Source organism: Myotis myotis, unplaced genomic scaffold, assembly GCF_014108235.1.
Source record: "Myotis myotis isolate mMyoMyo1 unplaced genomic scaffold, mMyoMyo1.p scaffold_m19_p_23, whole genome shotgun sequence".
NCBI classification, from domain to species: domain Eukaryota; kingdom Metazoa; phylum Chordata; class Mammalia; order Chiroptera; family Vespertilionidae; genus Myotis; species Myotis myotis.
In genome coordinates, this window is record NW_023416328.1 from 6320945 (window position 1) to 6337576 (window position 16632).

Sequence of the window (16632 nt, forward strand, 5' to 3'; positions counted from 1 at the left end):
GGATAGAGAGTTAGAAACATCGATGAGAGAGAAACATCAACCAGCTGCCTCCTGCACGCCTCCCCACTGGGGATGTGCCCGCAACCAAGGTACATGCCCCCGACCGGAATCGAACCCGGGACCCTTCAGTCCGCAGGCCGACGCTCTATCCACCGAGCCAAACCAGTCCTGGCTAGAAGGTAATCTCTTATAGTCTTTGCATGTTATTATAGAACATAACCCTTGTTTTCTTGAAAAAGGTACATGAGATCTTGAATGTTTGCCAAAATGTTAGCCAGAACTTGAAAAAAAAAAAAAAAAAGTCAGCAGCAGGGAAAAAACTTGCCTCCAAATGGTTACCCCTTGTGGGAAACGGTATTTCATTTGCTAGAGCCTTTAGGAGAGGCCGGGGAGGATAAATCTCCTCCCCGTGCACCCTCCGCTCCTATAGAGGAGCAGAAAGAAAAAAAAAATTGGAAGAAATGGCCTTCATGGCCCCCTCCATGTCCTAACCCTGAAATGTTTTGTTCTCCGTGAATAGAATCACCTGTGCAAAAAACCCAAATTATAAAGAAATTGGAATATTAAAAGGTACTCTTTTAAATCAGGCTGGGAAAAAAAAAAAAAAGAGTGCCATGGTCACCTCGATGTGGTTTCCTGTCTAAATTAAAATCTTAATTTGTATTTGGAATCTAAAATCTGCAATAAGAAATGAAACCCCGCTGCCAAATCCGCCTCTGGTGCAGAGAGATTCAAAGGTGGCAGGAGAGGGCAGAGCTGTAAGCTCTCCCGCAATGAGATTACTTAATGTTTTGTTTAAAAATTACCGGAGAACATCTTATGATAACCAAATTTTGGCTAAGATAACCTTGGGCGCTAGCCATTGCTTCGGAAAGCGAAATAGGAAAAAACTTAACATGTCTTTTTCTATTAAGCGTGATTTTGGGAAACATTTACCAACAGTGGCCAATTGATGATGTTTCTCTCTCTCTCCCTTCCCCTCTCTCTAAAAAAAAAAATCAAAAAATATATTTTTTTATAAAAAGGATTTGAAGCTCAACACAGAGATTGATGATTTCTTTTTGGATGGCGCTAAAATCGTGCAAGGTTATCTCTAAAGATCAATGGGGAAAAATATGCATGGGTGAGGTTAGTTCAACAACAACAGAACATATATATTAAAAACAAACAAACAAAACCCAAACTCACCTCGATTTCCGGTCTCAGAGACCTGAGGTAACTCTTGAGGTCTCCGCGGGGCATGAGTTCCATGATGACCAGGGTCGGCTGGCCCTGGGACACCACGCCCAGCAAACGCACCTGGGGGGGAGGGAGAGAGACAGAGAGGAGGACTGAGAGGAGCACCCACGTGGGGTGGGTGCACCCCCACCGCCCAGATGCACGGGCCAACCCCCCGCGTGTCAGGGGTGGGGAACCTTTTTCCTGTCAAGGGCCATCTGGATATTCACATCATTCACGGCCACAGCCTGTCACACCCAGAGTCTCCGTGTGCACAGGTGTCTGGGGGCAGCAGTGAGGTGGTGGGGGGGGGGGGAGGAGGGGGACTCTGGACACCGGAGGGGGGTGAGTCGCCAAACCCACAGGCGTGGCCTCTCCCGCCATGGTCCTCCCCGTGCCGGGATCCGCCTGCTCTTACCACGTGGTGACAGTTGAACTCCTTCATCACCGAGGCCTCGTTGAGGAACTCGATCCGCTCCCGCATGCTGGCCGACTCGTTGACGGTCTTGATGGCCACCCTGGTTTCCGGCTCGTCCTTGACCACGCCCTTGGCCACGCCCTCGTACACCATGCCGAAGGAGCCCTGGCCCAGCTCCCGGTTCATGGTGATCTTCTCCCGGGCCACCTCCCACTCGTCGGGCACGTACACTGCGGAGGAAGAAAAGGGAGCTGAAGGGGGGGTAGCCACGGGCGCCTGGGCAGCACGTGATTTGGGGGGGAACCTCTGGGGAGAAGAATGCACCATGCCGCTTCCCCAAGCCAGCCTAGGAGGACATGGGGGGCAGCGACTGGGCTTGTCCCGCCATGTCCCACGTGCTGTGCATTCCAGGAGGCAACCGTGCCCTCAAATTCTGGCATTTCAAATCCTCAAGGAGCCCCAGAAAATTCGAGGGTACTAACAGCACATAAGAAGAACGACCGGTGCGGAATGGAGGTGGTTGGGGGGTGTCAATGGGAAAAAAAAAACACCCAAAAAACCAAGGGGGACATGGGTCATACTTTCCACAATAAAGATACGTTTAAAAAAAATAATGAGAAATAAGACGCAGAAAGCAGTCCACCTGGAGATATGCTGTAAGTCTAAGATCTACCCTGGGTTTCAAAGACAAAGGACAAGAAAGAACGTGAAGATTTCATGGGCTGACGCGCAACCACTGAGCCACACCGGCTGGGCAGTGCGGGATTTTTGAGATACTCAGCGAACTGCTAAGAACTTTGATTTTTTTTTATATATATATATAAAGAAGTGTTACCGAAGACGGAGTACCTCCAAATCATGCAGACCTCTTCCTCCCCGAGGTGAGCCACCCTCCCGAAAGCAGCCGGACCGGCGCCCCCACGCAGGGAGCTGAGCTTACCGTCGGCCGCGCTGAAATACTCCGGGTTCACAGACGCGTACAGCACTCCATTCCCCATCCGATTACTGCGCCAGCCAAAGGGGGACACGTTAGGCAAAGAAAAAACCCCATCCATCCCCACGCGTTTCTGTAGAGACTCGCATCTCTTTTGTCGCCGTTTTATTCATTCTGTTTCATCCAGCTCCCGGAGAAAGAGTGAGTGGACCTTGGAGCCCTCAGACGAGAGCCTTTTTTATTTATTTTTTTTGTTAATCCTCACGTGAGGATATTTTCCCATTGATTTTTTTTTTTTTCTTGAGGGAGTGGAAGGGAGGGGGAGAGACTGAGAGAGAGAAACATCGATGTGAGAGAGACACATGGATTGGTTGCCTCCTGGGGTGGGGATCAAGACTGCAACTCAGGCATGTGCCCTTGACAGGAATCGAACCCGGGATCCTTCAGTCCCTGAGCTGATGCTCTATCCACTGAGCCAAACCGGCTAGGGCAGATTAGAGCCTTTACTTATTAATTTTTAAGGTATATTTTTATTAATTTCAAAGAGGAAGGGAGAGGGAGAGAGAGATAGAAACATCAATATGAAAGAGAATCATGGATCGGCTGCCTCCTGCACGCCCCACACTGGGGATCGAGCCCACAACGCGGGCATGTGCCCTGACCCGGACTCAAACCGTGACCTCCTGGTTCATAGGTCGATGCTCAACCACTGAGCCATGCCAGCCAGGCCAGACTACAGTTTTGAAAGAACGTTCATCTCTGAACTTCATTGGAAATGAACACAAAGGGTCACTGGGTCGACAGGGCTAACGGGTCAGGCTTGGGGGAGCTTAGCAGGGCAGCGGCGTCTGTGTGATTGAGTGGCCAGTGAGGGGACGACGTCGCCATCAGAAAAATGGTGTCGCTGTTGAATCATCAGCAAACATTCTCACCCTGGCCGGTTTGGCTCAGTGGACAGAGCGTCGGCCCACGAAACAAGGGCTCTGAGTTCAATTCCCGGTCGAAGGCACGTACCTGGGTTGCAAACCTGATCCTGGCCCGGGTCGGGGCATGTGCAGGAGGCAACCCATTAATGTGTCTCTCTCACATCAATGTTCCTCTCTCTCTCCCCACCCCCCCATCCACCCTCCCTAAGAATCGATGGAAAAATATCCTCGAGTGAAGATTCACCAAAAACAAACAAACAAATAAAACGTTCTCTGTTCCCAGGAAGCACATCGGATTGGAAAACCAGCTTTTCCGAGCCCCAAACTGTTGCCTCAAAAAGTTGACCTTAACCCGCACCCCGTCGCCCCCGAGCGCCCGACACCCACCTGGGCGTCTGCCCCCCGCGCCACTCACCGCTTCCTGTGGATGACGTACAGCGTGAGGGCCAGCCCCAAGACGGTCAGCACGATGGCGATGGGCAGCGCGATGACCAGGTGGGCGTGGCTGTCAAACGCTGCTGCGGGAGTGCAAGGGGCAAGGGGCAAAGGTCACGAGGTGAACAGGCTACTCGTTTCATTTCATTCATTCATTCATTCACTCACTCATTCATTTTTTTTTGTTAATCCTCATCCGAGGATATTTTTCCATTGATCTTTAGAGAGAGAGGGAAAGGCAGAGAGAAACATCAATGATGAGAGAGAATCAAGGCTCGGCTGCCTCCCGCACGCCCCCCTTCCGGGGATGGAGCCCGCAGCCTGGGCGTGTGCCCTGACCAGGAATGGAACCGAGACCTCCTGGGTTAAAGGTCAATGCTCAACCCCCGAGCCACGCCTGCTGGGGCCCGTTTTTCTTTTTAAAGTTCAGGGTACCCTGCCATCATAGTTCCCCCGATGGGCTCCAGCAAAACAGCCTCTGTCTGCAGCTTAACGACTGTAACGGGAAATGCATGCATTTGCTGAAATAAAATGCAGAGATTCTTACTTATCCAGTGCTCGAGCCGTGTACTGGCCTTCTTATCTGTCTTAACACAGTGCCACAGACAATTAAAACACACGCACACACATAGCCCGGCCGGTGTGGCTCAGTGGTTGACTGTCGACCTATGAACCAGGAGGTCCCAGTTCGATTCCCAGTCGGGGCACAGGCCTGGGTTGCAGGCTCGATCCCCAGTGTGGGGGCGTGCAGGAGGCAGCCAATCAATGATTCTCTCTTATCATTGATGTTTCTAGCTCCCTTTCCCTTCCTCTCTGAAATCAGTAAAAATATAAAACACACACACACACACACACACACACAATAGCTGCATGGCACCCCTTGCCCAAGTAGCTCTGAATTCTCCCCCGACATCACAGTCCAGTTAGGAGTCCGAGAGCCCTGAGCTCCCTGCAGCCCCGGCGCGTCCCTGTCACCGGCACTCCCAGGACGGAGAAGCGAACGGCCAGGACGACCCCGGCTTCCCCAGTCCCGAACCCCGTTTCTCCCGCCTCCCAGCGGCTCCCTCCCCCGGCCTCACCTTTGTCCTGGACGTAGAAGAACACGGGCTCCGTCCAGGACCCGTTCCCCGACAGAGAGGTGGCCTGGATGCGGGCCGTGTAGTTCCCCGGGCTGAGCTTCTGCAGCTTGGCCCCTCCGTGCTTCCGGTAGTCCTGCCGCGACACGCACTCCCGCTGGTCCTGGGGGGAGGGAGACAGATACACGTCACCTCCCACAGACAGGCGAGAAACGGGCGGCTCTCGCGGCCCAGCCTCTCCCTCCCACCTGTCTGTGATCCTGATTTGCAATCGCAGGGAAGCAAGCAAGCCTTCAAAGGCACCCAAGTTTTTTTTTTTTTTTTTTTTTTTTTAATATATTTCTATTGATTTCAGAGAGGAAGGGAGAGGGGAAGAGAGAGAGAAACAATGATGAGAGAGAATCATGGATCAGCTGCCTCCTGCACGCCCCCTACTGGGGATCGAGCCCACAACCCAGGCATGTGCCCTGATCGGGAATTGAACCCTGGCCTCCTGGTTCACAGGTCGACGCTCTGAGCCATGCCGGCCGGGCTCAGCCTTTATTTTATTATTTAAAGTCAAGCTAAGCAGGAGGGGCTGTGCCGTACTGGGACCCCTGGTCTCCTGGGAAGGAGACACACGCGGACACGGTCCCCGGCCCGGTCTTACCTCGACCTGCGATCCGTATTTTATCTCATACATGAGAATCAGTCCGTTGGGATTCTCCGGTTCGGGCCACTTTAAGAAGATGGTGTTGTCAGGCTTCACCTCCCAGGTTATCGGCCCGGGAATGTCATCCGCTCCGTCTGTGTAACCATTAAACACAAGCGATGAAGTCGGATTCCGTCCCCCGGGAGGGATGCCAACGCCGGGCTCATCCACGCCCGCCCTCCTCCAACCCAAGACGGAGGGCGGCGACCACACACTCCCCGTGAGCTGGAGGCCTGCACCCAGCCCCGGTCTGGGAGGCGGAGGCACGTGATGCCCCGCGAGTCTCGTGACGCCAGCCTCGGCCAGCCCCTGCCACCTCCGGGACAGGGAACCGGGCACCGCACCCATCCTTTTAATTTTTTTTAAAAGTCTTTTATTTCTATTGATTTCAGAGAGGAAGAGAGAGAGAGAGAAACATCCATGAGAGAAAGACTCATGGATCGGCTGCCTCCCGCACGCCCCCTACTGGGGATCGAACCCGGGACCCTTCAGTCTGCAGGCTGACACTCTGTCCACTGAGTCAAACCGGCTAGGGCTGCATCCATCCTTAAAGATGGGTGGGCACCGGTCTGAGCGACAGGCAGCTTCTGACCAGAAGGGGATGGGGAAGACCCAACAAGGAGGACCAAGGGCGGCTCCAGGAGATGACCCTGGGGAGTGACGGTCACTCGGAGTCAAGGCAGCGACCTGGGGACTTTGCTGAAGCCGTGCGGACTCGGGAGGGACCTGGCACAGATGGGAAAGGCTATGGAGATGCGCGCCCTGAACCCCGCCGGGGGAGCAGCGGTGACCTTGAAGCGACCTCCGTGCTCTTCTGTACTCTGTGCGGGGGTTCTGGGGATGGGAGTGATGTCGCCAGGAGGGGTCTGCCAGGCTGCCCCCACAGGAGCACTCACTCTTTTTATTTATTTCCTTATTTTTATAAATATGTTTTTATTTATTTTAGAAAGGAAGGGAGAGAGAAACGGAAACATCAACGACAAGAGAGAATCACTGATCGGCTGGCACGCCCCCTACTGGGGCTCAAGCCCGCAATCGGGGCACCAGCCCTGACCGGGAATCGAACCCTGACCTTCTGGTTCCTCGGTCGACGCTCAACCACCGAGCCACGCCGGCCCGGCAGCCCCCATTCTGTAACAAGCAGGGAGTCTCGGGGAGGGTGCAGCTGGATCGCGCCGTACCTGCAGGCATGGTTCTCGCAAAGACGAAGTTGGAGGCGCTGCAGCCCAGCTTCTCGGCCTCGTGGTTGCAGCTGTGGATGTCGATGCGGTAGAGGGTGAAGGGCTTCAGGTTGGAGATGACGGTCCTTTCCTTCTTGTCCACCCTGCTCTCGAAGAAAGGGTAGTCCGTCTCCCTGTCGTCCGAGTCCGTGCTGTTGAAGGGGTCCGTCACCGTGCTGTTCCTGCTCCGGCCGGAAAGGGTGGTGTTGGAGATCTGCCCCACGTCCCTGCGCTTCCTGTCGGGCCTGCAGAGGAGACACACACACACACCAGGCTCGCAGGGGCCTCACCAGGCTCGCAGGGGCCTCCACCGCTTCTGTCTTGTCTCCGCCTCGCATTGGAGTCACGGAGAGAAAAGCAAACTCGTCACCCGGGAATGAAAGGAGCGATGCAGCCCTCCTGGCTAAGAGCCAACCAATAGTACAGGGATTTCCTTCCTATTTTTTCATTTTTATTTTTTTAAATATATAGTTGTATTGATCTCAGAGAGGATGGCAGAGGGAGAGAGAGAGAGAGAGAGAGAGAGAGAGAGAGAGAGAGAGAGAGAGAGAGATACATCCATAATGAGAGAGAATCATGGACCGGCTGCCTCCTGCACGCCCCCTACTGGGGATTGAGCCTGCGACCCGGGCATGTGCCCTGACCGGGAATGGAACCGTGACCTCCTGGTTCAGAGGTCAACGTGCAACCACTGAGCCACGCCGGCTGCCGGGAGCTTGTCCCTCCTTGATGGTGACTTGGTGCCACCCCAAAGTCATGGATCCACCCACTACTAGGGGGGGAGGGGAGGCGACAGGCCCGCCCGGGGAGCCCGCCAGCAGCCGGGACAGACTCTCGGCCGGGAGGGCACCTGGGCACGAAGATGGAGTTGTGCAGGAAGTTCTCGAAGACTTTGCGGTACTCGGCCTCCTCCTTCTCCGCCTGCTTCTCGGCCTCGGTTTTGGGACACGCGCAGCAGGGCCCCTTGGGGGTGTTGCACGACTCGGTCTTGGGGTTCTCCGTCACCTCCTCGATGTCGAAGGTGCCGTCCGTGTACTTGCGGACGGGGAGCTTGTCTGCTCGGGGGAGAGAGGCGCCGGAGGGCCAGGTCACCCCGCTGGGAGGTCATGGCCCCCGACCTGGCCTGCGTCCCCTGGGGGCTGGGACACAGGCCCCGTGGCGCCCCCCGCCCCCGCCCGCCGCAGCCGCGTGCCTTTGGAGCAGTAGTTGTGCTGGTACAGGTAGGCGTCCTGCGGCTGCTGCTGCCAACGCACAATGTAGTAGCTGAGGTTGCCGTTGGGCAGGGAGGGCGGGTTCCACTTGACGATCAGCTGGGAGGACGAGTTGGAGGCCGAGATGACGTCCAGGGGGATGGAAGGCACTGGAAGGAGAACAGAGGGCGTTTCGGGAGCCGGAAGGGACCCGAGATCCAGGCCCTCAGACTCCGTGCAAACCCCGTCCGGCCGGGAGAGGAGGGCCGCGAGCGCAGGCCAGTGCCGGCATCTGGGCATCCATGACCGGTCACCTCGGGGAGCCACACGTGGCTGAGCGGCGGCCGGACAAGGTGGTGAGGGACCCGGGGCGGGAGGATGCCCGGGAGCCCCCAGCGAGTCCACGTGTGGAGTCTGCACACGTGTTGCAGGCGGTGAACACGAGCAGCACGCGTTTCATCTGAGATTTGGGAGTCACTGGTTCAAACGGCAAGAACCCAGATGAAAAGGGGAAGTAAAAGGGGCTGGAAGGAGGGCGGTGGGTAGGAGGAGGAGGAGGAGGAGGAGGAAAGGGAGGGAGCGAGAGAGGAAGGGAGAGGGAGGGGAAGGGAGGGAGGGAGGAGAGAGGATGAGAGGGAGGGAGGGTAGGAGGGAGAGGGAGGGAGGGAAGAAGGGAGGAAGGGAGGGAAAGAGAGAGGGAGAGACAAAGAGAGAGGGAAGGAGGGAGGGAGGGAAGAGAGGGAGAGGGAGGGAGGGAGAGGAGAGAGCGGGTGCGGGGGACTGAGGCGGCGGCCACGCGGTACCTGAGGCGTTGGTGCGGAGGTAGAGGATGTCGCTCTTGGCCCCGCGGATGTGGTCGTTGTCCACCATGGTCAGCGTCACGGCCTTCACGTAGATGGCGTACTGCGTCCAGGGCTTCAGGCCGTGCAGCAGGATGCCGGGCTCCACGTCCTTGTTGGCGGGCAGGTCCACGTCCACCATGTTCCAGCTGTTGGAGCCGCAGGCGTCCTGGCCGTCGTACTCGGTGACGTTCTTGTAGGGCCTGGGAGACGGGCGAGCGAGAAGCTCAGGGCCGCCCTGGGCGCCGACCGACCCGGGCTCTCAGAAACCCTCCCTGCTCTTTTTTTATTTTGTTTATGTTTATCTACCTATTTATCTTATTTTATTATTATTATTAAAAACAACCCCTTTCTTTTTTTAAAGAAATATATTGGTATTGATTTCAGAGAGAGGGAGAGGGAGAGAGAGAGGAACTTCCATGATGAGAGAGAATCATGGATGGGCTGCCTCCTGCACACCCCCTACTGGGGGTCGAGCCTGCAACCTGGGCAAGTGCCCTGACCGGGAATTGAACTGTGACCTCCTGGTTCATAGGTTGATGCTCAATCCCTGGGCCACGCGGGCCGGGCTCCTTTGCATTTATTTTATTCAAACGCCTCCACCCCCTGAAGCCAGTGCCTTCTCACGTGTGGCTGCCACTGGCAGTGAGGGACGTCAGGTAACAGGGGAGGAAGCAAGGACCCACCCCCCCGCCACCCCCGCCCCCAGGATGGGCCGCCGGCAGGACTCACGCTTCCTTGTAGTAGACGGTGAAGCTGATGAGGTCCCTGTAGTCTGGGGGCCGGTACCGGTGCCACGTGACGATGATGCGGTTCTTCCAGGTGTTGGTGGAGGTGAAGTGCAGCATGTCGCTCTCACCTGGGGCGCAGAGCACAGCCGTGAGGGGCGGACCCCCACCACCTCCTGCTCCCCGTGTCTGCGGGGTCCCCTGCCCTGCGCCGCTTCCCTCCTCTCTAAGGCTGCTGCTCCCTGACTGCGGTCACAGGCAGCGACGGATGTCATGTGACAGCGGGGGAGGGCCCAAGGAGGCAGCATGGACCCCCGCCCCCCCCCCAGAGCTCCTCTCTGGACGTCTCAGTGGCTTTCTTATTTCTACTAAGAAACAACCCAAATATGGGTTTCACCCCACGGAGCTCCCAAGGGCTCCTGAAGGAGGCCCCGTGTCCCCCCACTCACCCCCCGGGTGGAATGAGGAGGGACGGACACACACACACACACACACACACACACACACACACACACGGATGGTCTTGATTGGAAGAGGGGTCCCTTTATTACCCAGCAGGGCCCACAGGGTTTGGATTAGAGGAGAATTAAGAGACAGTAAAGGCAGAGATTGAGCTGCATGTCGCCAACACACGCACACACGTGTGCACACATGCACACACACATACATGTGTGCGCACACAGGCACCCACTCACAGGAGGCCCGCTCCCCGTTGTTCCGGGTGTTGATGTCGCCTTTGCCCTGGCGCCCCTTGGCCCCCGTCATCTCCTCCATGCGGTAGATCTCGGACACGCACAGCTTGGGGTTGAAGGCGAAGTACATCTTCCCGGACTTGATGGTCAGGTTGTGGTGGTCCCAGTCCCACAGCTGCTGCAGGTTCTGGTTGTCCAGGACGTAGAAGGAGTAGTTCCTGCCAACACAGCGGCCGGCGTGAGCGCCCCGACGCCCCGGCCCCCTCCGCTCCAGCCGCCGCCGGCCCCACACGTCCCCGCGGCTCCGGAGGGCACGTCTCGGCCGGGAGAAACGGAGCCGTCGGTGGCCTATGCGAACAGTTACCCTTAACAGTGGCGATCACGGGATGCGAGGGCCGTGTATTCACGTCGATACGGAGCCCTGGCCGGGTTGCTATGTGGTTAGAGTGTCGGCGTGCAGACCAAAGGGTCTCAGGCCCCGTTCCCAGCCAGGGGTACGTACCTGGGTACAGGTTCCACCCCCGGCCCTGGTTCTGGGCATGTGTGGGAGGCAACCAGTCATTACGTCTCTCTCATCATTGATGTCTCTTTCTCTCTCTCTCTCTTTCTCTCCCCCCCACCCCCTTCCCTTCCTGTCTGAAATCAGTAAAAATAAATTTAAACAGCATCCGGAACCGGGAGTCTGACGCGCGAGCCACAGGCACGCGGAAAGGCTGTGTGTGGGGTGAACCTCTCTGAGAACCAAGGCGATCTTTCCGCCGCGAACACAAAGGCTGTTTACAGCACGGAGAAGGCCGGGGAACCGGATCCCGGGAGCCACAAAACCCAGGCATACGGAGCCGGCGTAAGGGACAGAGAAACAACACCGAAACCCTTGTCCAGTCAGTTACTCAGTAAGTGCAATTTCCTCATTGTTTCAAGGCTCACTGCCTTTACATCCAAAGACTATATTTAAAAAAAAAAAAATTTTTTTTTTATTGATTTCAGAGAGGAAGGGAGAGGGAGGGAGAAACATCCATGATGAGAGAGAATCACGGATTGGCTGCCTCCTGCACGCCCCCCACTGGGGATCGAGCCACAGTGCAACCCGGGCCTGTGTCCTGACCGGGAATCGAACCGGGGACCTCCTGGTTCATAAGGCTGACGCTCTAACCACTGAGATACACCGGCCAGGGCTCCTTTTTTCTTCTTGACAAGAGGGGGCTCTTACCTCGGGAACACAGAACCCTCCAAGGGCACAGCCGACCCTGGGCCGCGCAGGCGCGCGCAGGCAGCACTCACCCCTCCAGCTGGTCCTCGCCGAGGATCTGGCGGAGGCTCTTGAAGAAGGACAGGGAGACCAGTGCGTGGGAGTGGCGGATCTTGATGTAGCCCGTGACCACCTCGATGAGCCCCATGAAGTTCTCCAGTTCCGAGGCGATGTTATCTGCGGGAAGGGGGCGCCGCGTCACCCAGCTCTCGCAAGTGACGCCATGGCAGGGCCTGCTCTGGGGGTGACTCTGAGATGCTCAGGCTGCTGGTGCGGGAGCCCCCTCCACCCCCCACCCCCACCCCCACCCCCAGGCGGTGGAAGGTGTGTTTGTAGGAGGCTGGACGTGGTAGCTCCCAGGCGGAGGAAAAGGAAGTAAAATCATAAATGCCAGGCCGCCAATTAGCTAAGGCCACCGCGTCGGGAGAGCAGCTTTTTGTTGTATTTTGTTTTTCTTAAAAAACAAAACACAACGCGTATTTTTATTGATTTCAGACAGGAAGGGAGAGGGAGAAGGAAACATCCATGATGAGAGAGAATCGTGGACCGGCTGCCTCCCGCACGCCCCCTAGTGGGGATGGAGTGCACAACAGGGCATGCGCCCTGATGGTGAATCGAACAGTGACCTCCTGGTTCGTGGGTCGATGCTCAACCCCTGAGCCAGCGGGCTGGGCTCCGCACTGTGTCTCCAGGCCTGTATTTCAGTTGTGAGTCGGGGACGGGTAGAAATGGCACCAACCCAAGAAAACCAAGAGATCCTGCAGGATGCGGGCGGGGGAGGGGGGCGGACACGGGGGGGGGGGGGGGGGGGGGGAAGGGAGGGAGAGATACTTACTCCCCCTGCGGATGTTAATGAGCAGGTTGCCCTTGAAGATGGTGCAGCCCTGAAGCATCTGAGCCGAGGTCACGGAGTCAATGGTCTTCGTCCCCTTGTCTTCCTCACAGATTTTGGGGCACGGCCCTTCGCAGGGGATGCAGTACATGCTGCGGGAGAGAAAGAAGCCCCCCCAAATGCGAGGTCAGTGCCTCCTCGCCCCGACGAGAGCCCACACGGATCCGTGTTCATTCTAGCCGGCCACGCGATCCACACCGCTGTGTGGTGGTGGTGGCTGTTGAAAATATTGGGTGTCCCAAAATTCACGCAAGAAGTAATTTTGATGGAAAACACAGGTTTATAATTAAAAATTGTACATTTTTAAAAAATACATATTTTATTGATCTTTTACAGAGAGGAAGGGAGAAGGAAAGAGAGTTAGAAACATCGATCAGCTGCCTCTTGAGCATCCCCTACTGGGGATGTGCCCGCAACCAAGGTACATGCCCTTGATCAGAATCGAACCCGGGACCCTTGAGTCCGCAGGCCGACGCTCTATCCACTGAGCCAAACCGGTCAGGGCTGTAAATTTCTTATTGATTCACAAAGTATACAGGACAGGGTTCTGTAGGGTACAGCATATCGGGTAAACTGAATTATCATGTCGCGATAGCGAGCACCATTGACTGTTATTGCCTGAGCAGCCGCATTTTCGAAGAAGAATGGTCTGATGATGCCTCCAGCCCAACACCCACACTAAACAGTCACACGTTGTGGATGCATTTGTTTCCCAACAATCCCTCGTGGATTTTCTGAACCCCGAATGCGACAATTTTGTCGATGAACCAAGCCATCAAGATGAAAATGAGCCTCATCGAAATTCAGCCACATGTATGCAAAAACGGTCACGGAAAATTTCAACAAAAGGCTGCGTATGTGCCAGCAGAGCCGTGGAGGCCACTGACCCGATGTGCTATCCCATACATCACCCTAGACTGTGTACTTTATGAACCCATAACAAATTTACAATTTTTCATTATAAACCTGTGTTTTCTATCAACATTACTTCTTGCGTGGATTTTGGGACGCCCTTTCTATTTGTCAACATGTAGCGTAGGCCCGCTCTCTCAGGTGGACCCACCCCCGTCACCTCCCCAGGGTCCCCCCCCCCCCTCAGAAGGGACAAAGGCTGGGGCCTGGGGGACCCCCGGGCCGGGAGACCGACCTCAGGCTGTCGTTGCGGATGAAGCCGGAGGGGCACTCCTGCATGCACTCGCCGTCGTGAATGACGAAGCCCTCCAGCTCGAAGCTGTCGGCGTTGGGGATGGTGGCGCAGAAGTCGCGGTCCACGCAGCGCCAGCCCTCGAAGCGGTAGGTGTTGGGGGGGCAGTCGGTCACGCAGACGCCCTCGTGGTAGTAGTGCTTGCAGGCCACGCAGGCCGCCTGGTCGTCGGGGGCCGTGCAGCCGCCCAGGCACTCGGGGTGGCAGCACTCGTTGTTGTCCGTGCACGCCCGCTTCCCGCACGCGCTCGGGCAGGCTGTGGGGCAGAAGGGACGCGGTGAGCATGTTGCTTTTCTTTTTTTAAAAAAAATAGATTTTTATTGATTTCAGAGAGGAAGGGAGAGGGAGATCAATGATGAGAGATAATCATGGATCGGCTGCCTCCTGCTTGCCCCCGACTGGGTATCGAGCCTGCAACCCGGGCCTGTGCCCTTGACTGGGAATCGAACCCGGGACCTTTCAGTCCGCAGGCTGACGCTCTATCCACTGAGCCACACTGGTTTCGGCAGAGGAACTGTATTTAAAGGGCCAGAAGGTTGAGAACCGCTGAGTTACTAGACGGAGCAACTGGACGCAGGGAGACTCCAAGGCCCCCGGAACCCGCCCCCCCAAACAAGTCTGATTCCCGAGACCAAGTCTGATTCACGCTCATCACCGATTCCTAGGCTCAGCCAGAGGGAGAAACAGCCTGTGCCCCCCCCCCCCCCATCCCCGGCCCCAGGGACCTTGTCCCTGCCCAGCCGGTACAGAGGGGAGGCCGAGGGGTGCAGGGAAACGGGTGACGATGGCTCCTGAATGCCGCTGCGAACGTTTCATTAGCCAACAAAGGCAACAGTCACCTCCACACAATACCGGTCGCACGGCTTCCGTCTCTCCCGGACCCGACAGGCGGTGCTGGGCGGACTACTGAGAGGATATGGAAGAAAGAAGGTCCCCCAAGAAAGCAGAGGGGGGGGTGGCAAGTTACAATGGCAACGGTATCAAGTAAAAATTTCAAGAGCTCATTAGTGAGAGGGGAGAAAAGGCTGCCACCAGCGCAAAGATACAAAGCAGGCTCGCCACCCTCGGGGAATGCAGGGCGGGCCGGAATCCTCTGGCGGGGCTGTGGGTTATGGTTTTTTTTTTAAATCCATTTTATTTTATTAGAAAAATATTTTTATTATCAGAGAGGAAGGGAGAGGGTGAGAGAGAGAGAAACATCGATGAGAACAGAGAATCATGAATCAGCTGCCTCCTGCATGCCCCACCCTGGGGATGGAGCCTGCAACCCGGGCATGTGCCCCGAAGGGGAATGGAACCGTGACCTCCTGGTTCCTAGGTCGATGCTCAACCCCTGAGCCTTGCGGGCCAGGCTAGACAAGATTTAATGGGAGAAAAAAAATTAAGGAAAAGGAGGGGAGACAGTTCCCCGGACCAGGCAGGACCCGCCTGCTCTAGTGAAGTGTGGTGAGGGCGGCCTGCGTCCAGTTCTTCACCAGGGATGCACAGCTGTCTCACACACAACTCACACCCCCTCAGCCTGCTTTTAAAATTTTATTCTTATTATTTTGTAGTATTTCTCCAGAAGAGGAGGAGGAGGAGGAGGGAGAGGGGGAGAGAGAGAGAGAAAGGAAGGAGAAAGATCCCCATAGATTCTGCTCCACCTTCCCCAGCGTTGTGACCGCCAGGCACGGCCACAGAAAGACGCCCGTCGCCTGTCACAGATGCTTCCATGGCCAGGGCGGAGAGGGGGAAAAAAATATCTTTTTCACACACTTCAAAATGACTCCAAGTTATTTTAGATCGGGAACTGTTTGTATATTCCTTATAAGTTTATGAAACGCGCACTGTCCCTCCGTGACTAAGGGCAGAGGAATTGGGAGAGGAGTCTATATTTATCGCTTGTCTGAGGCTCCGAGCTCGCGGCCCTGGTTCCACTCTCTGTTACTGTACACGGAGCTGTGCGAGGCCCCGCGGGCTCCGCGGCGTCGCCGCCGATTTCCTAACAAGGCAGGCCCGGGCCCCGCAGGGACACACACACCGGGGGCTCGCGTTCAAGGGCAAGCTCAGCTCAGAGGGCGAGGGAGGCCTCTGGCTCTGGTTGCGGCTGCATCTCAACACCGGTGCTGGGGCCCGTTTCTGGACAGTGACACGCCTTCCTGGTATCGACCCAGGTATCCACGCTGCTGATAGATGCCTACTGTATACACCCAGGGTATCCAGTGGGAGCCGCAAAGAACATTCCTTCTTACTTTTTAAAATATATTTTTATTGATTTCAGAGAGAGGGAGGAAGAAGGGGAGAGAGAGAGAGAGAAACATCCATGATGAGAGAGAAATCATGGACCGGCTGCCTCCTGCACGCCCCCTACTGGGGATCGAGCCTGCAACCCAGGCCTGTGCCCGGACCGGGAATCGAACCGTGACCTCCTGGTTCTGTGACTGCTAGTGAGGCTGGGAATCCCCACCACCCACATTTTTTTTTTTCAAAAAAATCACTTGTGGTCCCTTTACATGTCTCTTAGTGTCTTTGGTCCATTTTCTTCTTGGGAGCTTAAGTTTTTACTGTATGTTTATATATTTTTTAAGCCCTTAAAAAAAGCATCTAGTATGTGCCTTGAAAGTATTTGTCTTGTCCGGCTCAGTGGTGGAGCATCAACCTATGAACCAGGAGGTAATGGTTTGATTCCGGGTCAGGGCACATGCCCGGGTTGTGGGCTCCATCCCCAGTAGGGGGCGTGCAGGAGGCAGCCCATCCATGATTCTCTCTCATCATGGATGCTTCTCTCTCTCTCTCTCCCTCTCCCTTCCTCTCTGAAATCAGTAAGGTAAAGAAATAAAAGTGTCTATCTTAGGTGGCCTGAGAGAAAGAATACACACCTCCTCCCCCTGCTTCTGTGACGAAGGAGAGGCGTGGACAGCAGTGAGTATACACCAGGAAA

The 16632-nt window shown here is 55.9% G+C and overlaps 1 protein-coding gene across 2 annotated transcripts in view; it reads right to left on the bottom strand.

The window, feature by feature from the left end:
* IGF1R (insulin like growth factor 1 receptor) overlaps positions 1 to 16632 on the bottom strand; it is a 121809-nt gene that overhangs the window by 14797 nt on the left and 90380 nt on the right. For both annotated transcript variants that reach the window (XM_036355668.1, XM_036355667.1), the window contains exons 3-17: positions 13656 to 13968; positions 12452 to 12600; positions 11649 to 11793; positions 10371 to 10585; positions 9680 to 9806; positions 8912 to 9150; positions 8111 to 8278; positions 7769 to 7973; positions 6880 to 7163; positions 5657 to 5793; positions 5011 to 5170; positions 3912 to 4014; positions 2577 to 2641; positions 1637 to 1866; positions 1189 to 1299 (exon numbers count right to left, since the gene is read on the bottom strand). In XM_036355668.1, coding sequence (XP_036211561.1) covers positions 1189 to 1299; positions 1637 to 1866; positions 2577 to 2641; positions 3912 to 4014; positions 5011 to 5170; positions 5657 to 5793; positions 6880 to 7163; positions 7769 to 7973; positions 8111 to 8278; positions 8912 to 9150; positions 9680 to 9806; positions 10371 to 10585; positions 11649 to 11793; positions 12452 to 12600; positions 13656 to 13968 — 2651 coding nt within the window. The remainder of the gene's footprint in view (positions 1 to 1188; positions 1300 to 1636; positions 1867 to 2576; positions 2642 to 3911; positions 4015 to 5010; positions 5171 to 5656; positions 5794 to 6879; positions 7164 to 7768; positions 7974 to 8110; positions 8279 to 8911; positions 9151 to 9679; positions 9807 to 10370; positions 10586 to 11648; positions 11794 to 12451; positions 12601 to 13655; positions 13969 to 16632) is intronic.